Source organism: Myodes glareolus, chromosome 8 (genome assembly GCF_982192425.1).
Source record: "Myodes glareolus chromosome 8, mMyoGla1.1, whole genome shotgun sequence".
Taxonomy (NCBI): Eukaryota; Metazoa; Chordata; class Mammalia; order Rodentia; family Cricetidae; genus Myodes; species Myodes glareolus.
The window spans coordinates 68,449,800-68,472,759 of record NC_142033.1 but is presented as its reverse complement, the minus strand read 5'-3'; the positions used below and the strand labels follow the sequence as shown (position 1 = coordinate 68,472,759).

General features: G+C 44.1%; 1 protein-coding gene across 2 annotated transcripts in view; it reads right to left on the bottom strand.

Moving 5' to 3' along the window:
• Stk32b (serine/threonine kinase 32B) overlaps nt 1-22,960 on the bottom strand; it is a 246,586-nt gene that overhangs the window by 74,880 nt on the left and 148,746 nt on the right. For both annotated transcript variants that reach the window (XM_087909072.1, XM_087909073.1), the window contains exon 4: nt 13,510-13,683. In XM_087909072.1, the coding sequence (XP_087765198.1) occupies nt 13,510-13,683 (174 nt within the window). The remainder of the gene's footprint in view (nt 1-13,509; nt 13,684-22,960) is intronic.

Here is a 22,960-nt window from a genome sequence, read left to right as displayed (position 1 = left end):
CCGTGGGGCCATCGCAGCAATAAAGCTTTAGAAATTGTGTCCTCGCAGCATGATGACATTTCAGAAAACACCGACCCTCTTTCCGGCCACCTCGTCCTTTGTCTTCCTTCAGAACATCTTCTGTGAATTAGCCTCTAATTCACTGGGCTTTTGCAGAGATCTGTTCTCTGCTCCCAGATTTCACCCACGTCCTTTGTCGTGAAGTCGAGACCTGCCCTATTTAGAAAATTTATTATCTAACATAAACACTCCCTACCCAATTGCAGATGCAATTTGTACCCAGGGGACGGCACAACCCTTCTAAGAATAAATTGGATTCTCATGTATCTCACTTCTCAGTCTTCACAAAGCCATAAATCTTCAGCGTGCTGGCCTGGAACAAAGGCACCACACCTGCTCTTTGAAATAAGTTACCCCCGAGAGACAATCGGAATCTCATCCTAAATGACAGTCCACATGACCTCCATTTATATATGTGTTTTATTTTAAGTTGATATGACCCCGAACCACAGATAATCAGGAATAACTAGGGGGAGGTCTTCATTGTCATGACTGGACACTTGGTTTCGGTACAATTTTGGGAGAGATGAGCTACCAAGGCTATAAAAACAGGCCATGCCAGCTTTGCCTAGTGTTAATGAGTTATTCCACCATTGCTGTTTCTTACAGGATGTATTCGCAGCACGTCTGGGTGGGTTTCAAAAGAATATTTTTGAACCTAATATAATCTTCTCATTCCCCACTCCTTCTTTTTCTCTTCTCTCCCTCCCTGGTCTCCTTTGTTCTTCTAGACCCTTTTGCTTCTACTTCCACAGCATATATACATGTATGCTGTCTTGTATCTATATAAAGCCTGAGAGGACCCTGAAACACTTGTCTTCCCAATTCTGCCTGATAATTTCCCATTGTACCACTCTCCTGTGATGCCAGTTTTGTTTTACAGTTGAATCAGTTCCACGGTGTAGCTACCCCGCCTTTTCTCTACTCAGTCCTCTGGGGATGGACATCAAGACTGGCTTCATTTGTTGGCTCCTGTGAACAGCACAACAATAAACTTGGGGTTTTAACTATCTCTATGGTGTGCCCGGGCACCATAATGCTGAACTCCATGGTAGAACTAATTCTAGCTTTTGAGGAGCCTTTGCCTGGTATTCATAATGAATGGACTAGATTACATCCCCACCCACAGAGTATAACGGTTTTCTCATTTTCTTCCTCTCTCCTTCCTGATCCCAGCCTCATGCCACACCATTTGTTACTTATTTTGTTCTGACTAGGGGTGAGGGACACTCCTGGTGTGGTTCCCCTGACAGCCAGAGACACCAAATAGGAGGCTTCTCCTATGTTTATCACTGACCTTAGTGAAGGCTCAGGACAAGCTATGCAAAATGAGACACGTGGGGTCCGCATTAAACTTTGCATCCTGCCCTCCTGGGAGCCCATTTCAAAGACAGCAAAATGGAGACACAGAGAGGCTGGACAGTCCTCGCTGACTAAGCCAAGGCCACACACATGCCAGCGGGTCTGTCTGTCTAAAGCCTGCTCTTCTCCTTGGTCATGAGGGCCCATTTCCTCCATCAGAGAGATGGCAGCACATTCAAGTGATGTTCAAAATAGAAGAGGCAGAGCAGGGAAACCACACAAAATCTCCCTCCAATCCTGATGCACCAGGAAGCGGCTCCCAGGGCATTCGCCTTTAATAGGCAGGCTTTTTCTTTCCTTAGCCAAACAATTGATAAGCTGTAATCGTCTCTGAACTGTATAAAAAGATTAAACATCATCTGCCAGTGAATCCTAATCTCATAGTCTCCTAAAAGAATGTGCACAGTACTGGGCAATGTTCTCCTGGGGTTATTCACCAATTATTGGCTATCTGAAGAGGTGTTGTGAAGACAGCCATAGGTTTGAAGCAATCCGGGCAGGAACCTTAAGAGTCCATCCTGGTACTTGGAATTTACAGGTTAAAGCTAATGAATATGCAAAAGGTGCTTGATTCTTAACAGGGCCTACAGTCTTTTCAGAACTAGCTTGCAATGACTTCTGCCAGCATCGGCAAGCATATTCAGGCTGCTCAGAGAACATTTCCCTGGAATGCTTTGCACCAGCAGATGCCCTCTTTCCCACGTAGGTAAAGCACATAGGAGGCGTCCTCCCTTCTCTGAAGTGCGCTTGATCCCCAGGGCCAAATCTTACCATTGCTACTGGTGTTCTTTAGGATCATGAACTGACTTCAACAGAACACTTCTGAACCACCCAAGACCGCTCTGAGCCTAGTCATGCTCAGGGAAACACTCAGGGATGTCTCAGTACAGGAGGAGGCCACGCGCTTATGAGTGGGTGCATTTCCAATTCACTCTCTGGCACACAGAAAGTGCTGTTAAATGCCAACTGACTGATTGGATGTGACCCTAGTATTTAGTTTACTGAGGAGTCTGCCGGGGAGAAAATCCTCTGCCTGAGCAAACAATGTCAATTCCTCGGGTCTCCTTAGGTCACTCACTCAAAGTATATGCTTTTATCAAATAGCCACGGCGCTCCAGGACCTATACTGGAATAATACTGAATATCTCCTCCTGGGAGCTTAAAGTTCTGTTCATCTTCAGTCCCCAGGGGTCTCCAGGGGAGAGCCCTCCCTAAGGTACAAGCAGAGCCACTGTGGGTGCTCAGAGGTGTGGCTACTGCTTTGCTCTCTTGGGAGCAGCTGAGGTCTTCGTGATGCTCAACAGGGCTGTGATGTGACACAGTGGGACTTCAGGATCTACGTCCTCAGTGGCCCTGAGACTGCACAGATTTGGGGAAGAGATTCTTTACTCCATACAATGAGCACAGGGAACAGTTTTCAGAAGTCCCGAGCTCTTTCCTTGAGCGAAGAGCGGCAGTGTAAGCCGGAGGCTGAAGGATCACGTGCTCAAGACTAGTTTGGACCACACCGTGAGCTTCTGTCTCTGAAACACAAACGAAGATTTCCTCTTGCTATCCTCAAAGATGGCCAGCCAGTCAACAGAGGTATGCCCACCCGAGCATCTTTTTTTTTTTTTTTTATCAAAAGTGGTGTGCTCAGACCCAGACCCCAGACCCAGAGGGTCCACAACAGAAGCTAATATGGTGAAATTCTTGCACCACAACCCTGGGTGACCAATCTCTAGTCCTCTGCTAGTCCTCCATCATCTGTTCCATCTTCTCTTCTAACTTCCCCTCCCCGGTCCAGCTCCTTCCTTCTCCCTCACCTCCACTTTTGCTACTGCATGAAGGTGTACATGAAAACTTTAACAAAGACACATTGTTCTCGGACTTTGTTACAATGCAGCAACTGTCCTGCCCACTGCCTCCCCCTCCACCCTTTATCTGAGATACTAACTGCGGCACTGAACTCCGTGCTGCGGATATGCTCTCTGCCGTCAATGTTTTCACTTCAGGCTGCCGCTGCCTTCTATGACCAAGGATGCACTTTTGAAGGGCTCTCTTCCCAGCTCTTCAGACACACTCATCTGTAGGGACACTTTATAATCTAACAAATAAAGCTTGTCTGGAGATCAGAGTGCAGAGCTCAGCCACTAGTTAGCCACAGAGGCCAGGCAGTGGTAGCACATGCCTGCAATCTCCGCTCTCCAGAGATAGAGACAGAGGGGATCTCTGGGAGTTCAAGGTCACTCTGTCCTACACTAGACTGGTACAGTCTCAAAGAGAAACAGAAACATGTGGTGGTGGCTCACACCTTTAATTCGAGTACTTGAGAAGTCACATTCCTTTAATCTCAGTACTAAGGAGGTGGAGATAACAATGATTTGGCTGGATGGAGAGAGAAATATAAGGTGTGGGGGGGGATGACAGGAGCTCAGATGCAGTTTGAGGATTCAGTCTGAGATGCAATCTGAGGATTCAGTCTGAGATGCAGTCTGGGGATGCAGTCTGGGGATGCAGTCTGAGATGCAGTCTGGGGATGCAGTCTGGGGATGCAGCCTGAGATGCAGTCTGAGGGTGCAGTCTGGGGATGCAGTCTGAGGATTTGTAGAGACAGGCTCACCCCTTCATCTGGGGATTCGAGAGAGGTAAAAGGTCTCTCTAGTGGCTACACTGCTTCTCTGATCTCTCAGCTTTTACCTCCTAATATCTGACTCTGGGTTTTTATTAAAAATAACAATTAGAATTTGTGTTCATTTGATGCCCAACTTTTGGGATACAGATTCATGAAAAAGCCACTTGCCTGTGGCTTTACAGACACTGGCATAGGCCGGCTGGAGCTATTACACGGCCAGAGTCACCTCCCTGCTGGCTAGGTTTTCCTTTCTCCTCTTCTGATGGGCTCTCCCTGAACCACCTTCTTGGGCTGCTGTCAGTCTAGGTGTGAAATCCTAGTAAGGATCGCAATCCGTCTGGCTGCTACTGTTCTATTCATCAGCAGTCAGTCTCACATCTTCATCCTCACAGTTTGGTGAGAAGATTGGGAACTCTTAAAGGGAAGGATTAGTTAAGAGAGAGCTTCTCCTCCACATTAAAAAATGGAAAATGCAATTACGATAAAGAATAAGGTCTCTGTGTGATCAGGCAATGTATGATTTTTAAAATGGAATAAGTAGAAGAAGGGCTAAACAACTGGGATTGATGTAATGTTGTTAATCTCGATAATTCTCGGTTTATCTCTAAAAAATTTGTTTGATATGAGTGCCAAGATATAGGCCTTAGAAAAACTTGATAATAGCAGATCATAGAGATATTCAAATCCAGACAGAGAACTTCAATGGAAAGTCAATTTCAACATTGCAATATAAGGTTTTCAAACAACCAACCTTAATAGATACAGTTAACATATAGGAATTGCCAAACGATAGATATCCCCAAGACTCTGTAAGAGCTAACTGGAATCCTATGGCAATGTTAGATATAATGAGATTCAAAGAAATGATAGACTCATATGGCATGCACTCATCGTTTGTGAAGTAGATGCTAAACTCATGGTCAACTTGTAACAAAATTACACCTAAATACTGAAGAGCCTTGGTTGCAGAAGTTTTGGAGCCTGGTTCACAATTAAAATGGAGGAGCTAGTAGAAAGAAGAGGCTAAGACCATTGAACAATGGAATAGAGATACAGATATGGAAATCTTCCAGGACCAACTTCTTGGAGAAGGTTATGCTAATATAAAATGGCAATCCCTGATATGGCCACATCCTGGCTTTGTGCCGTGCAGTAGCTATGAATGCTTGAGACAGAATTGAAGAAGTAGGAAAGAAGATTGAGTCATTTACTAAAGTCATGCGGAGCCAAAAAGAAACCTTCATGTATTTCTTACAAAGACTGACAACAGCAGTAAATAGAATGACACCAAATTCAGAAGCTAGACAAATAATAATTGAATTTCTGGCATTGGAAATGCTAATTCTCGATGCCAAAGGATAATTAGGCTTTTAAAGGCAAAATTAGCACTCGTGAAGGAATGGATCCGAGATACAGTGAATATTGAATCTGATGACCATGATGATGTTTGGATAAGAGAGGTGATTTCCAGAGGTTTGAAGAAAAATCTAAATGGCAAGTATTTTAACTGTGGCAAACAAGGTCACCTTAAAAGGGACTGTAAACAGGGTGTTCCTAGAAACAATGTTTTTTCTAAGCATGATCCAAACAGAATACCTCTCCCTTCTGGATTATGCAGATGGTGTGGCAAAGGTAGGCATTGGACTAATGAATGTAGATCAACAAAGTACATTCAAGGTAACCCTTTCCCATTGGGCCTCTTGCAGGCCCCATGCCAATTTTGGTTCAGTCATTTTCCGTCATCTTGGAGGAAACTCCTTCCCAGAGCAATTAAAGAACCTAATTCCAATTGTTAAAAAAACAAATAAATAAAAACCCCACTGCTCTGGATGATAGAAGAGCTTCAGGAGAAAAAAATTCAGGAGAAATCATAAATCAAAATGTATAAAGATTAGATTTGGAACCTCCCCATAGTTAGGATTGGGGCAGGGTTTTGTTTCTGTTTTTTTCAGGAGAATAAAGGCATTCAGCTAAGGCATCCAAAGATCACTGAACTAATGAGACATCTGAAGAAAAAGGGCAAATCATTCAGAAAAAAAATGTCCCAAGAAAAAGAGTAAATTAGCCTATTGGTATATCACATTTTCAACAGGATAAAATTTTATAAATTTTCCCAAATGTTTATCTCTGCTGTTCTCTACAGACATAAAATGAAATCGGTCTTTTTGTAGTCCCAGTCCATTTAAAGGTTAAAGCTGGCTTTGAAGTTGTAGTGTGTCTCTCTATTTCTCTAAACTCAAGCATGCTTGTTAAAGTAAAATCCAAAATCTCTGTCTCATGTCAGAGGAGCCACCTGATATTGGATAGAAAAAAAACCAAATCAAAAGAGCCACCTTATATTGGACAGAGGAAAAACCAAAATTAAGGGACTATTTTATTGCCACTAATCTCATAATCCTTTGGGCTTATTTAGACTCTTTAACAGCTTTTCTTAAGGTTTAAATATTATCTCAAAATGTATAAGATTAATATACATATATTTTAAACTTTTAAATATACATAAATTTAAATATTTAAATATATATATTATATATATTAATACATTATATTTTATATAATGTATAAATTAATATACATATATTTAAACATATAATATACATATATATATGATATTGATGGTCATATAGAGTACTAACTAATTCTAGAATAAGGCTTCATCTACCTTCCTGTATATGATTTTGGGTTTGAGTCTCTATCAGTTTTCTGCACTGAACCATGACCATACCTGAACCATGACCATACCTAACAGAGACCTTTGAAGTCTCCAAAAGGAGGATAGTAACACACAACAAGGATTCCTCCAGGACTATGATACGCTGAAAACACTACCTAAAGAGAGCTTTGGAAAACAAACTGCTCAGAACAATTTCAGGGTGGCTAGCTGAGATGGTTCAGCCTCACAGACAATTCTATCTGGGACTTGCGGAAAGCCCTGCACTTTCCCATTATGCAGAGACTGGACAACAAATGATATGGTTACCTCTCCCATGATTTGTCAACCCACATTTTTCTTTTCATGATCCCCTAAAGATGCCATCAGCCCCAGATAGCAGGAAGTAAATTTAAGAATACCCTGAGATACCATCTTACACCTGTCAGAATGGCTAAGATCAAAACCACAAATGATAGCTTATGCTGGAGAGGATGTGGAGTAAGGGAAACACTCATCCATTGCTGGTGGGAATGAAAACTTGTACAACTGCTTTGGAAATCAGTATGGTGGTTTCTCAGAAAATTAGGAATCAACCTACCTCAGGACCCAGTAATACCACTCTTGGGCATATGCCCAAAAGATGCTCAATTATACTACAAAAGCATTTGTTCAACTATGTTCCTAGCAGCATTATTTTTAATAGCCAGAACCTGGAAACAACCTAGATGCCCCTCAACTGAAGAATGGATAAAGAAAATGTGGCAAATTACACATTAGATTACTACTCAGAGGTAAAAAAAACAAAACAAAACAATGACATCATGAATTTTGTATGTAAATGGATGGAATTAGAAAACACTATCCTGAGTGACCAAAAAAGATGAATATGGTATATACTCACTCATAAGTGGATACTAGCTATAAACAAAGGACATTGAGCCTATAGATCATGATCCTAGAGAAGTTAAGTAATAAGGTGAACCCAAAGAAAAATATATAGACCCACCTGGAAATTGCAAACAGATAAAATCACCTAACAAAATTTGGAGCATGGGGGCAAGGAGAGAAGGAAGGGTAAAAGGGGAAGAGAAGGGGAGAAGGGGAGGATTGAGGAGTACTTGAGGGAATGGGATAGTTGAGATGGAGGAAGGACAGAGATGAGAGCAAGGAAAGAAATATCTTGGTTGAGGGAGCCATTATAGGGTTATCAGAAACCTGGCTCTAGAGAAATTCCCAGGAATCCACAAGGATGACCCCGCCTAAGACCCTAAGCAATAGAGGAGAAGGGGGCCCAATCTTGATTTGCCCTGTAGTCAGACTGATTATCTTAAATATCACCATAGAACTTTTGTCTAACAACAGATGGAAATAGAAGCAGAGACCCACATTGGACCACTGTACTGAGCTTCCAAGGTCCAGTTGAAGAGTGGAAGAAATGAGAATGTGAGCAAAGAGATCAAGACCATGATGGGTTCATCCACTGAAACAGTTTGCCTAAGCTAATGGGAGCTCACCAACTCCAGCTGGACTGGGAAGGAACAAGTTTAGGACCAAACTAATCCCTCTGAATATGATTGACAGCTGCATGGCTGGGGCAGACTGAGGGGCCACTGGCAGTGGCACTGGGATTTATCTTTACTGCATATACTGACTTTTTGGGATCCTATTCTCTTTCAATGCATACCTTGCTCAGCCTAGATATAGTAGGGAGGGTCTTGGACCTTCCACAAAGCAATATGCCTTACCCTCTCTTAGGATTAGATGGGGGCTGGGTGGGAGGGTGTGTGGAGGGAGTGGGAGGTGGGGAAGGAGTGGGAATTTGGATTGGTATTTTTTTTAAAAAAATCTAATAAATCAAAAAAAGAATACAATGCCCACATTCCCAAGAGATGGAGTAGGTGAGTTTTGGTCTTTCATAGGGTTATGGATATTCATCATTGCTTAGGGAGGTTGGTTACCAGTTGTTATTGGTAATGGCCAAGAAAAAAGCTAAACAAAGGAGATTAGATTCAGGGTTCTTGTCTTGAAAAGGAAAAAGAAGATACAGATACGATAGGATAAAAGGGTAGATTTTTTGAACCTACTATGAAAAGAATAAAAAAGAATATAGATAAGATAAAAAGGTAGATTATTGAATTTACTTTTAAAAAATAACTACTAGTTTCAAATATTTTACACTGGATTGGACTTTTGTATATTGTATACAAATTTTGTATATTGATACAAATTTGAGATTAATTTTATTAGAACATACTATATATATACTTCTATTTTTGTTCAAAGTATTGTATCTATTCAGCTCATTTAAAAACGTAATGCAAATTTCTAGTCCTTGAAAGTTATTTATTTATTTATTTATTTATTTATGGCTTTCTGAAATAGGGTTTCTCTGTGTAGCTTTGGTGCCTGTCCTAGAACTAGCTCATGTAGACCATGCTGGCCTCAAACTCACAGAGATCTGGGTACTGGGTACTGGTATTAAAGGTATGTACCACCACTGCCCGGCCTTACAAGTTATTTTTAACAACTACTTAAGATAATAATGAAATGCAATTTAGTAATTACTCACCTATTACAATCAAACTTGCAATCATATTAGGTATGCTTTAAGGTCAAGGATATATTTTAAATAGACAGGTCATCTTCAAACACTTCTGAGATATACATAATATGGCATATTAAGATGTTCTAATAGCATAAGTTCTTTTATTTATTACAACAAGACATGCCTGCTCCTGGCAGCATTAATTTATTTCAAAGAAGAAAATGGGCATTGAAGAAACTCCATATGGACTCTATGTTCTTTGTGGCAGAAGTTAGCCACTGGTCAAGACAGTGCCTTTACTTTGACTGCTGACAGTATACTGTCCAAATCAAACAAGCAGGACAGAAAAGAAAGTGACTGCAGAACCTTGCCAAGACAAGTTAGGACAGTCCTTCAAATATCCTGCTTCACTGAAAACTCTGTTGACTATTCTAGACCTGTAGGCCCAAGATGGATGCCCCAACATTGCAGAGGAACCTTGGGTGACTGTCCAGGCAGCCTGCTGTTTATGTCATTTCTCACAGTTTTGGAAGTCGCTTGCTTGCACTTCCTGCCTACTCAGTTACTATTATTTCCTTCTGAGGGAGTTGAATTCTGAGGGAGTTGGAGATAGTTATAATTTCCCTTGTTTACCAGATTCAGAAAAGAAACCCACTAAAGAGGTATAAAATGTATAAGGTTGAAAGACATCAAAAGACAATTTGGATGGTAATGCAAGTTATAATAGAAAGTAAATTAGTACAAGACTTTGGACTCACCAAGGTGAGATAAATAATGGAGTATTTTCTCTCAATTTGTCAAATGCAAATGGACTAGACACTGTTGACATATGTATTGCCTATATATATTGTTTATAGCTATTGTACTTATTGTATATAGTTTTTCTTATATTTTGTTTTAGACAAAAGGGGAAATGTAGTGATATTTTGTTTGTAATCTAACAAATAAAGTTTATCTGAAGACCAGAGTATAGGACTAAGGCACTCGTTAACCACAGAGGCCAGAAAGTGGTGGCTTACACCTTCAATCCCAGCATTCTGGAGATAGAGACAGAGGGATCTCTGTGAGTTCAAGGCCATCCTGTCCTACACTAGATTGATCCAGTCTCAAAGAGAAACAGAGCCAGGTGGTGGTTGTTCGCATCTTTAATCCCAGCACTAGGGAAGTAGAGACAGGAGTAATAAGGCTGGGTGGAGAGAGGAATATAAGGGGGGAGGAGACAGGAGTTCAGATGCAGTTTGAGATTTGGTAGACACAGATGCAGTCTGAGGATGCAGTCTGAGGACTTGTAGAGACAGGCTCACCCCTTCAGTCTGAGGACTCGGTAGAGGTAAAAGGTCTCTCTAGTGGCTGCACTGTTTCTCTGATCTCTCAGCTTTTACCTCCTAATATCTGACTCTGGATTTTTATTAAAAAGGACAATTAGAGCCAGGCAGTGGTGGCACATGCCTTTAATCCCAGCACTTGAGAGGCAGAGGCAGGCAGATCTCTGTGAGTTTGAGGCCAGCCTGGTCTACAAGAGCTAGCTCCAGGGTAGGCTCCAAAGTTACAGAGAAACCCTGTCTCAAAAAACCAAAAAAAAAAGTATAATTAGAATTCTTATTTCACTCATCTTTTTTTGTTTCCTTGATGAAGTAGCATTAGTATTAGTTTTAATTAGTATTAGTAATATTTGGGACTGGGTCTCACTTTGTAGCCCTGGCTGGCTAAGCCCTAGCTAGCTATGTTAACCAGGTTGGCCTTGAACTAAGAGATTTGCTTGTTTCTGCCTCCTGAGTTGGATCAAAGGTATATGCCACAAAACCTGGCAATTTTTTATTTACATGTCTATATATGCATACATAGGCATGCATTGTGTGTGTGTGTGTGTGTGTGTGTGTGTGTGTGTGTGAGAGAGAGAGAGAGAGAGAGAGAGAGAGAGAGAGAGAGAGAGAACTTTCAGGAGTCCTAGAGACTGAAGTCAGGCCATCCAGCCTGGCAGCAGCTACCCTACACACTGAGCAGACCAACCATCCCTCAAAGGGAGTGCTGTATTTAAGTTAGCTCACTTTTCGGGTGATTCTGAAGAGACATTGGTTGCAGAAATGAGCATGAAGTGAGCCACAGGTGCCTGTGGACACTGCCCCTAGGCTGTCCCTAGAGTGAAGAACTGTCTTACTTTTTTTAAATTATTGACTTCTAAAAAATAAATTTCTTATTTTCTTACCAACTCAATTCCAGAGACTTTACTAAATACCTCTGAATTAAAATAAAAAGCACATGATTCTGTTATCTGGAATATTGGTTATAGTTATTTTGATGTTTTTAAACAGTCTGCCCCCTGTTTATCCTTAACTTTTTCCTATTTGGCTATTTTTGTTTTAAATTGTGTGTGTGTGTGTGTGTGTGTGTGTGTGTGTGTGTGTGTGCAGGCATGCGTGTGTGAGTTGGTTTTCTCCTTATACCCTGTGGGTCCCTGGAATTGAACTCAGATTGTTGCGTTAGCAGAAAGCATCTTTATCTCGTTTCGGGAGTTTCCATTTGACACATTCAGACTGTAAAGCTGGAAGACTTCCCCAGTCACCTGATAACCCTTCCTTGTTAAGAGCCAATGGGGAGCTGATTAGCATTGGGTGGGGCTTGCGGACTCTAAAGTAGAGTCTAAGGTGTCCCAGGCAACCTCTGAGATCACTATCTCTCCTCCTGGCTCAATCCATTCCCACCGCAGTCCCTGGTGTTTCCTACTTGGGGAATAAAGAGCAGCCCCTGGCTGTCCCCTCTGAACAGGCAGAATTCTCCTTCAGCATTTGGTGTACATCTATGTGAGCCTGCAGCCCTGTAACAACAGGATTGCACCTAGCTAGGGCCCTGTGCTTCAACCCGGCCCCTCCCTGCTACTCTCTTCTTGAGACTCTCCTTCAGTTTGCTGCCTGCCAGGAGTGGGGGCAACTGGGCAACAGCAAGGCCGCCTGATCCTCAGTACTTCCTGGAGGTCACCAGTCACTGCCTTTTGTTTTAGCCTTTCCCCCCTTTCCTCCTTCCACAGAAGTTGCTGTGTATGGCTGAGCATTGTGGGGTTCTGTAGTGTCTAGCAGTTTTGACTCCCTGAGAATTACAGCTATTTTTTTTTTAAAGTCTGCTGTCCTGTGTCCTTTACCCTTCCACATATTCCGGGCTCCCTAGTGTCTTGTGATGGCCTCGTTCAGTTTTCTCCATCCTTATGAAATTGTCATTTAAAAAACAAAACAAAACAAAACAAAAACCCATTCCTTCCTGTCATTTCATTGGGATTTTAAAATCGGGAAAATGTAGAGGGTAGAGAGACGAGACGTGTGTGAATGAGCGAGGGTGGGAGTCCTGTGGGCGGGTGGGGGATGTGTGCAATCTGCCTTCACGACCAAGAGGTTCAAGTCCTTGCCTTTGCCATGTTTCTAGCTAAGACTTCCTAGACTAGAAGAGGATCACAGGGACACAGGGTGACCACAGGTGACCACATTTAAAGCCCTCCCTTCAGGTCCTCCCTGTGGTCCTAAGAAGATACCACGAATCCAACCACTGCTTTCCTGAACCCCTCCCGGAACTGCTGCTGCAGACAAACTCACGTCCTCACTGAGGGGGGAACTGGGGACAGGCAGAAAGATTAAGGTCCCCCACAGAAGCAGAAATGCCAAGCTTTTACCTGAAGTTCAAGACCAGCATTGACTGCCCGAGAGGAAGAAAGTCTCTGCAACACACAGCACTGATGCCAAAGACAGAAAGAAAGAGTGGACTCATCGCTCCAGCTCCCATCAAGGGCAGTGTCATGTCCCTGTGATCCGATGCCCCCAGAGACCATTTATTCATCTCTTTTTCCGTCTGATTGTTTGGAGTATGGTGCCCACGTGGAAGGTCTTCCTGGGTGTCTGACAGTCCCTTCTGAGACACACCCAGCTGGGAACTGATAAGGGGCGAGAGGGGCCTACGGACTCAGAGCTAGATTCTAAGGTGTCCCAGGAAACCCCTGATGTCACAATCTCTCCTCCAGGCTCAGTCACAAACACCTTGGGATAGAGAAACCAAGACAGCTACCAGCCCTGCACTCTACCAATGGTACAGAATGGGGGACAGGCAGCGGCCATGGTTCATCTCCCCTCAGGCAACATGGTGGTCTGCTGTCTGCTGGGAATGTAAAGACAGCATCAAAGCTATTCAGCCTTTCGCTGTCTCCAATGCACTGCAGCTTCAAAGCAACACAAGGACAAGTTTCTTCTACCGTTGCATCCCGTCAGCATCCCTTCCTCCCACCGGCAGTATTACCTGTGGATGATGTGGTACCTCTGCAGGTACTCCAGAGCCAGGGCCAGCTCACAGATGTACAGCTTCACAGCACCCTCTGTGAAGTGCACGTTCTGCTGGAGGTGGTAGCGCAGGTCCCCGCCCAGCAGCAGGTCCACCACCATGAACATGTCTTCTTCATCTTGGAAGGAGTACCTAGGAACACAGAGGGATGCAGGTTAGGGCTGGAGGCATCTCTAATGGCCGTAGGTCCGACTCCATTTTACAGCTAAGCAGACTGGGGCCCAGAAGGATGCAGATACCTGTCTAAGGCACATTGCTATGGGAACTCAGTAGGCAGAAGGTTTTCCAATCCCACACTGCCTCTGCACAATGGGGTCACTTCATTTCTTCACCAAGGCAAGTTTGAGACCTAACATTAATCCCCGTCTGGCAGACAGACAGCCTCTTAACTGGCTGGACTCTTCCTAGACTTTAACCCCATGCTGGTATAGCATGTATCTGGGAGGTTCCCCAAAGACCCATGTGTTGGAGGCTTGGTGGCCAGCCTGAGGCCTGATTGGAAGGTGGTGGGACTTTAGGAGGTGTAACCTAATGAAAGGGATGTTGCGCTATTAAAACAGCCCTGAAAACACAGACTGGTCTCTGAAACCCTGGACTAATAATGAGCCTTTCTTCTTTAAAGCTGATCTGTGCAGGCATATTGTCACAGCAGCGGGAAACTGATTAACACACTCTGTCGGGATTTGTGGCTCCCAGCTCCAAAGAGGAGTCCTTCTCCCCAGCAATCCCCAGCATCCTCTGCACATACCGCTGCTCCCCAGAGGAAGATCAATCCCAGAACCCCTGAGCACAGTGATACTCTATGACTCAAGTCCAGGCATTTAAGGTAACTGGCAGCTTTTGCTCCTGCCGCTTGGAATTTGGCCAGTGATCGCAGCCAAGTTCCCCCTGACAGCTAGCACCATGACCAGCCATGTATGAGCCACCCTGGGTGTGAGGAAGCTCCCGCTAACCCCACAGAGAGTAGAAGATCTTCTCGGCGCGCCCCAGCTGCCCACAGAAGGTGAGCAGGAAGTATCTTGGTGTTTCTAAAGACTTTCAGTCTTGGCATGGTATTTATCTTTGAACCAAAAGAAAACTTATTGAACTTATTTTTAATCACAAGGATAGAGGAGACAGAGCATACAATGTGGAAATGCTTAAGTCCTTCAGAGATGGCCTCAGGGCATGAGGCACGATAGATTGCCCTTAGCCAATAGGTGTAGAGCTCGGCTAACAGCTATCATGTCCCCTACTCTTATAAAGCCACTAAAGCCATCACAGTGACTGCTTCCACAAACTCATTTAACCTTTAAGGCCCGGCTTGTGAATACCATCTACATATGACTTTGAGAATTTAACTTTTAACACGAGAGTGGCAGGAACATGTTCACACCAAGCAGAACTGGAAGAGCCACCTGACTCCGTGTGTGTGTTCCTGTGTATCTGCTACTATGTGGAAGACCTTAGAAGCTTTAAAAGGAGAGCATGTTTTCCATGTAAATTCAATTTGCATTCCAGGAGATGATGGACCGTGGAGCATCACATTAGTGGCCAGTGCGCCCCAGACCTGTGCTGTCCAGTCAGTGCTGGGCCATCCAAGGGATCTCATTAAACATTCTATCAGAATCCTTAGGAGAAGTGATGTTAGTTTTCTGTGGGAAACATGCAGACTGGGACAAAATCTGAAGGAGACAGCTGAAATACAAAGAGAGCAATAATTCACTTAAGCAATAATTCAAGCTCGGGCTGTTTCTTGCTACAGATCTGTGGTTTGCTCCGGGCCACAGGCCCTGCTTCCCACAAAGAGACTCAAAGTTTCTGCTGAGAACAGAGAGTGACATTGTATCAGCCCGTGCTTTTGTGCTCTCCTGGGGCTCTGTGTCATTGTCCTTCTTGCTGCTCCTTGCACTAGAATGGCAATTATGCCCTCATCCCAATGCTGCATATTGTCATGGCAACAATGGGGGTGCCAGATGAGAGAGTGTGCTCTCACACCGTGACACTGACCTTCTCAGAAGTCTGGATGATTAGGTTCTCCTCCAAGCAGGGAGAGAACCGGGAGGTTTAAGGACATTGTTAATCCTGGCCTGACTCCTGAGCCGACCGGAGAATGCAATGTTTGCTACTGTGTGTGCACATACGTATGAAAACTGGAGATCAGTCTTAGGTGTTGTTCCTCAGGTGCTATCTATCTCGGTCTTTCATTATTTTGAAGCTTGCTGGTTAGGTTAGACAGCAAGGCCCAGGGATCCCCACTCTTCACTCCCCAGTGCTGAGATTACAAGTGTGTACCACCACATCTGGAGTTTTTCCATTGTTTCTGGGGATTGAGCTCAGGCTCTCATACTTATGCCACAAGTGTTCTCATCAACTGAGCCATTCTCATAGTTATTAGTTTATTATTATTTTTAAATATATTAATTTCCCCCACTTCGCTCTTAAAAGAAACAAATGACTTATAAAATTCACAGCACAAAATTAAAAATAAAAAAAAACAAAGAACAAATGAGAAACTTAAGAAGTGGGGGCTGGGGAGGTGACTCAGCAGTTAGGAGAACCTCGGCTCAATTCCCAGCACCCACGTGACCATTGACAACTGTAACTCCAGTTCCTGGAATCTGGTGCCCTCTTCTGGCTTCTGTGGGTATTGCACACACAGCACACAGCCACACATGCAGGCAGAACACTCATAAAATCATTTTTAAAACTTAAAAGGAAATTTAAGAAAAAGAGGCAGACAAACCATCCCTAATTCACGCCCAAAGGTCTTTTCTGCTTGGATGTAAAATGCATTAAGCCTCTCCAGAACCCAGAGCAAAGAGAAACATGGACCGTGTCTTAACTCACAGTTGACAGGGAAATAGATGAACTGTTTAGGAAAAAACGTATATATTTTTTTTTTTACTAAACTGTAACTTCACTCACAGGCTACAGTGTGACATTTGACAATGTACAATGATCAAATCAGGGCGTTTGCATGTCTGTCACTGTGAACGTCTGCATTTCTGTGTTAGAAGCAGAAATAGCCTCTTCTGACTATCTAGACATGGACAACGAACGCATGTGTTTTTCTTGGTACAGAAACCAGATGGAAACGGCTCCTACTGAGCTTGACTGGGATGATTCCGTTCCATTTGACAGATGTAGCCTGGCATGGGTCATGCAGTCTGTAAGCTCCGCTCCCATCACAGAGAACGGCATGTCTCTGACCATGACCACGGTGCTGAGGCTGGGAACCACAGGCTGGGGCTCACGCGTGTTCTGGAGGAAGCCTTCTCTGATGAGTTGCGTGACTGCTTTGCGCTCTGCTATAGCAATAGTTCAGGCTGTCCTGGCACAGAGAGAAGGACTGGTGGAAAAAGTCTGTGTCAGGTGCAGAGCATGCTGTCCCTGTCACTGCCTACAGGAACCCGCCTCTCTTGGTGCATTCTTCTTCACATAGAAGCCACAGGCTTGCACCGGTGTGAGCGACTTCCCTAGCATCTCCCCACAGTTTTCCTGCTCAGCTCGGGAGGCAGGGGTGACCTGGCAGTGAGCACAACTGGGAAAAGGAGAAGCCTTGCTTGGCACCATCCTCCACTCCCTCGCCATTTCTGGGACCTTTTGCACCTGTCTATGTACTGCCTGCTGTCCTCCAGGTTAGCACCAGCCCCCTGGAGTTGAGTGGACTCTTGTACAACCGCCATTTCCTGAGCTGCTGGTAAGTCCATGTTATAGCCGAGTAATCCCTCTAGGATGCAAGTCTCCATAGAGTCTCCAGGGCTTGACTCTCTATGGGGACAGCACATGGATACTCTCCTGCGTCTGTCAGACCTGTTCATCTCTGCATTTTACCTGCTCTTAAAAACGCAGACCATCCCTTCACACTCACGGCCATTAGCCATGTACACAGCCACTGGTATCCACACATTTCCAGCGGATACACCCCAAGGCCAAGAAAGGCTTGAAAGTCCTAGGTCACTAGGTCACACGTGCCATGCTCCCCATCACCAACCCAGCGTTGCTTATGAACCCAAAGTCAGCCAGCTAAGAGGCATGGCAAATGCCCAGGAGGAAACCAGAGAAGGGCTTCCAGAGAAAAAGCCAAAGATAAAACCTAAGTCCAGCTGTTCCATTTACTCAGTGGGCAACCAAACCTACCTCTCCCTCGCCCAGGGCTGAGCTCCAGTGATCGTGCCACAGAATGTTTTTAATAACAGGCAGAGTGTGGGAGGGACAGGAGGCCACTGCAAGGAATTCAGATGTCGATCAACTGGAAGGCCCCCAAGCCATCTGCAATACATCTTTCCATAGTTTTCTTCCTGAGGCCTGGAGGGGACTCTGAGGATGGCCACCAAGAAACAGCAGCAGCCAGAGCAATCCTGGGTCTCAAAGGCTCTCCCAGCCCTGTGTATCATTACTACATGTTGTCAGCAAGAGTGAAGCCCTGGGTGCTGTCTTGGGTCAGCTCATATCCAATACCTGCTCTTAGGGTGCAGATGGAGGGGAGGCCTCACCCACTGCCCTCAGACCCAGTGATTCCTGGCTATCTAAAATCCTGCATAGAAGGACCTAAAAATAGTCTTGTCTGTGACAGAAATCCAATAATGGGATGCCAGGTTCTCTGTCAGCTCGCATTGTACAAGTACGAGGAGCTTATAAAGCCTGCATTGAACTTGATGCACAGATATCTTTAATAACATTTTTAATAACCTTCACGATAACGAACAGTTTTATTTGTTTGAATTTGACTTGAACCACAAAGTCGTCACTCAGATACGATGGCTGTCATTAATCTTTACAGGAAGCTGGCTCCCATCTCCTATCTCAGGAAGTCAGCTGGAGCTGGTCAGCCACGTTCTGCCTCCTGCACGGTGAGGAGAGAGCATGGGGGGTGGGGAGCACGCGCACCACCTAGCTCTCCAAACCAAAGCAGCTACAGGATAAGGAGTTGTGCAAAGAGGTTAAGGTGTCTACAAGTGTGCAGCCCTCACTGTCTACTGTGTCCAGGGCTAACTGGGGACCTTTGGCAGCCGCGGGTGCCGCCTGTCTACAAAGGCAGATGTTCCTGTGCCGCAGTGATCTTAGAGTTTTAACTTAGAGCCCGCGAGCTTCCAGAGGCTCTTTCGCAGCTGACATAGGATAAGTAAGTAAGAAGGGGGCGGGTACTAAAAGGGAAGTGAGGCTAGACATGGTGGGTACATCTTAATCCCAGCATTCCACTCAGGAGATGGAAGCTGGTCTACACAGTGAGTTCCAAAGTAGGCAGGGTTACATGGCGAAACCCTGTCTCTAAAGTAAAAACAGTAAGAAAGCGTGTAGGCATGGGGGTCGGGGTAGCCATGCTCCTCCTGGACCGAATTTCAAAAGAAATCTGTACCTTGCTTTCTCTTGAGAGGGACATCTCTGAGTAAAAAGGTGGGAAGGGATGAGAAGGTGACCCTCCCAGACTGGTGCCTCCTGAACATCTGACTGTCTTGTCTGGAGGTCAGGGGTCTTTGAGCTCCTTGCATAGTGGACCCTGGTTAGCCTTGCCACTCCTCCGTGTGAGTGTCCTTACCTCTAATTTGCAAGTGACAGCAAGAGAGAGACTGAAAAACTTGTCCCATTTCACTCATCTTTCCTTCAGGGCTTCTGTCCTGTGGACTCCTTTCACTGGCTGCTGTAGGAATTCCTACCGCCAGTAGCCTTCAAGTTACCACCCACTTGGGCGTGGCCTCTTATACTATTTATGCCCACGTAAAGCAGGGGCCTGCCTCTTTTCGGGCTGTGAGATTCGGTTGCTGTTCCCTGTTCCAGCAGAAGATTGTGGTCTGTGAGTCTACCCCTAGATAAGGAACCCTCTATTAGACTCAGTTCTGAGCAAGTGTGGAATTTCTTTTAAGGGTCCTTCTTCAACTGGCGATGTTTTCAAAGCTCTCTGCAGCACCCACAGACCCCTCCTCGACTATACAGCTAAACCTTTCTGGTCTAGAGCTGGGCTTCCCATCCCCTGGCTCATCTGGGATATAGGACCTCTGTTTAACACCGGAGACCTGCTCTGAAAACCACTCATTCTTTATGGAAACACCATCCCAAGATGAGCTCAGTGACACAGACTTAGAACCCAAGCTACCTGGGAGGCTGATGCAGGAGGATTGCAAACTGAAGGTCTGCTTGGGTTCTGGAGTGAGTCAGTCAAGGCCAGACTTGGGGGAGATGCTGTCTCAAAGGTAACAAATAAAGTGGGGTGCTGAGGACATAGCTCAGTGGCAGAGTGCTTACCTAGCATGAGTGAGGCCCTGGGTTCAAGTCCTAGTACTAGAAAACAAAAGAATCAAGAATGGATTTCCTACCATTTTTAAAACGGGGGAAAAAAATCAGCCGATTTCTCATCAACCCAAATGTCTCAAGTTTTAAAAGTGAAATTTAGTATTATCATCTCAAAAAATAATAAAAATGGTGCAATATAAACACAAGAGGCCAGAGGGCTATATTTTAAATAGAAGATGCTTGAACCATTCCACCCTCAGAATGAAACACTGGCGGTGATGATGTTTGGGGGTTTGCAGCCATGTGACAGCCCTTCCATTCGTTCTAAGACCCACAACCCCCTTGGCAATATGCATTTAATGTGACTTTTCAAATTGATGGCTTCACTTGGTTCTGACATATCACTAGTTTGATTTCGAATGTAATTTGAGACTTGCTTGACATCTTCTTGTTAAAAATAATGTGTTCTGCTCCAGCATTGTAAACAGAATCCCCCACGTAAACACCAGTGGAAAATGTACTGTTCGCTACGAGGAGGGTAGAGCCGTTTGAAACTGCCAGTGTAGAAGTGGCGATTTCACACGGCTTAGCCTAACAGAGCAACGCACCAGTCAGACACCCCAGGAACTTCCCAGGACACCCTGAATAAAGTCACAATTCCCCAAGGTGGTTATGAAACCTGACAGATCAGCTTGCAGTCTCTCTTGATTTCATTTATCCTATTCCCGGCATGTTGGCATATTCTATTTTTTCCCCTTTCCGTTCTAGTCTTGGGATTGTTGTATCTGCTGGATTTTTTGCCCGAAAATCTCTCTGCCCTGCCTTCGTATCTTTCCTTCCATCCCTTTATCTTACCTCACAGACCCACTCTGAAGGGCCTCACACCTCCACGTTAGACAGTCCTGATACCCACAATTCCCAACTACTCTAGGCTTTTCTTTCTGGTATTCCTTCCCAATCTGAAACCATCTACAGATTCGGCTATTGGGTGTTTCTGTTTCCCACAGCAAACAGTCACCCCAACAGGGCTTATGCTTTGTCTCTACTAGTTGCTTTTCAAGATGTCACCTTCCCTTTCTCTTCCTGTTTGTCTCTCTCTATATACACACACTATTTGATGGCCCTATTTAATATATTGCTTGTTATATGTGTATGCTTTTAGGGATGACCACTTGAAATTGTCTAAACAATCGGGGGTTCATCCCTCCAGAAGACCAGTTCTCCCTCTCCAAGCAGTCATTAATAGCCTATAGCTCTTCATTCAGGGCTGGGCCCTTGAGAGTCCCTCTATGCACATTGGCATGCTAACTGGTATTGTCAGGATTCATCCAAAAGCCAGAGGACCAGGACATGTGCTTCAAGACTGTGCCTTCTCTATACGGCCGGGAAGCTGCACCCGTGAACTCTCAACCATCTGGCTATCCAAAGGGTTGCTTTTAGATTGCTGCAATGTTGTGAGTAATGAGATTTTTCCTGACTGAAACCTATTCTGATTTTTTGTTCCTCTTGTACAATCTTTAGTGGTTTATATATTTTTGTCAGTTTGCCTAATTTGTTTAAGTTTTCTAATGTGGGGGCATACAATGCTTCACATCATTGTCTTGTGGCCCTGTTATTTCTGGCAGCAATGCTTCTTGGCTCATTTCATGTTTGATAATTCTGGTGTTGCTCGCTCCTTTCTTGCCCAGTCTCTAGCTGTTGGCTTATAGTTTTAGGAATCTGTCAGTTCTATTCATTTCTTTACTAATTATGCATTTTCTGCTTCATTAATTTCTGTCCTAACTTTGATATGGAAGCATTTCCTAATTTGCTTTGTTGTTTCTTTTTCCTCTAACTACTGAGAAGTATATTCACCCACATTTTGAATTTCGGGTATACCCTATGTTGTCTTTGCCACTAGAAAGTAATTGTTGTATGAATTAAATCATTTCAAATTACTTTTTGTGTTATGGTCAAATATTTCTATTCTTGAAAGTGTTCCATGAGTCTTTCTCATCTTCTGGTTTGAGGTATAATTGCCTCTTTTCTGCCCTTATTTGTGCAGGAAGGGAGGGGAACACCTTCAATACTATAACTACATCTAAAAAAAACCCAACTGATTCTTCTTATGCTTTTAGTGGTGAGAGAATGAACGCTTTCCCCCTAAAATGTTTGCTTTCAACATTATTCAACAGCTTGCTAGAAATTAGGCACTGCAGTAAATCAAGAAAAAGGTATACAGATTGGAAACAGATAAAATGGTTGCCGTGTTCAGACAGCATAGTTATTAATGTGTACAGGCATACAATAAATATTATATGTATGATTTCCATAAATTCACCTATTGCAGAGATTATTTATTGGATTCTAATGTAAATAATCATATCATCTGAAAAATAGAGACTACACGCACACACGCACACACTTATTGTTGTTTCTAAGAACAAAACATGTAGAAGTCAAATTTTTCCAAAGAAGGTGTTACTATTTAAAGTACCACTAGAGTGACAGAAATGCTAGACAGAAACGTATTAAGAGCCATCTATGCAGTCTGCAGAAAATGAGCAACGTGTGACAGAAGTCTAAGAAGACTTAAACACGTAAAGCCTGTGCCATGTTCCTGGATCAAAATATCCAACAAAGATTAGCATCATCTCCAAAGTGAAATACATAATCGCTATCAAGATCACAGATGTTTTGCTGTGGATTTATCAGACAGGAGGCCTGCAAGGATGCTGGACAAGGTGGCACAGGCAGAGAGCCCCAGGTGGAACCCTGGGAAGGTGACATGGGATCAGAGCTCTGGAAGTTTATAAAGATTTGCAAGTTTCTTAATTAAAGATCAGTTAAAAACATGGGTTGCTCAGTTTTCATTCCCTCTTGGTGTTTGTAACTGAGCTGAGAGGTGTGTAGACCAGGATGCTCTTAAAGGGAGACCCCCACCTCACTACCTCAGAACCCTGTGGGGACCTGTCAGAAACACCAAGAGTCAGGTCTCATCCTAGACCTGTAGAGTCAGAAGCCCGGGGCTGTGCCCTACTGTTTGTGTTTCCCAAGTCGCCCAATGCTATCCAAGCTCTGCCTGATACAGCTTAAGGGGCAGCGTTGCTTAGTTAGGCTCAGAACTTCACATGGTTCAGTCTGTACCCTTGGCCCATACACTTGAGCAGAGCATCCTAGTGATGGGACTAAGTGGCAGAGGACAGACACATGTGAT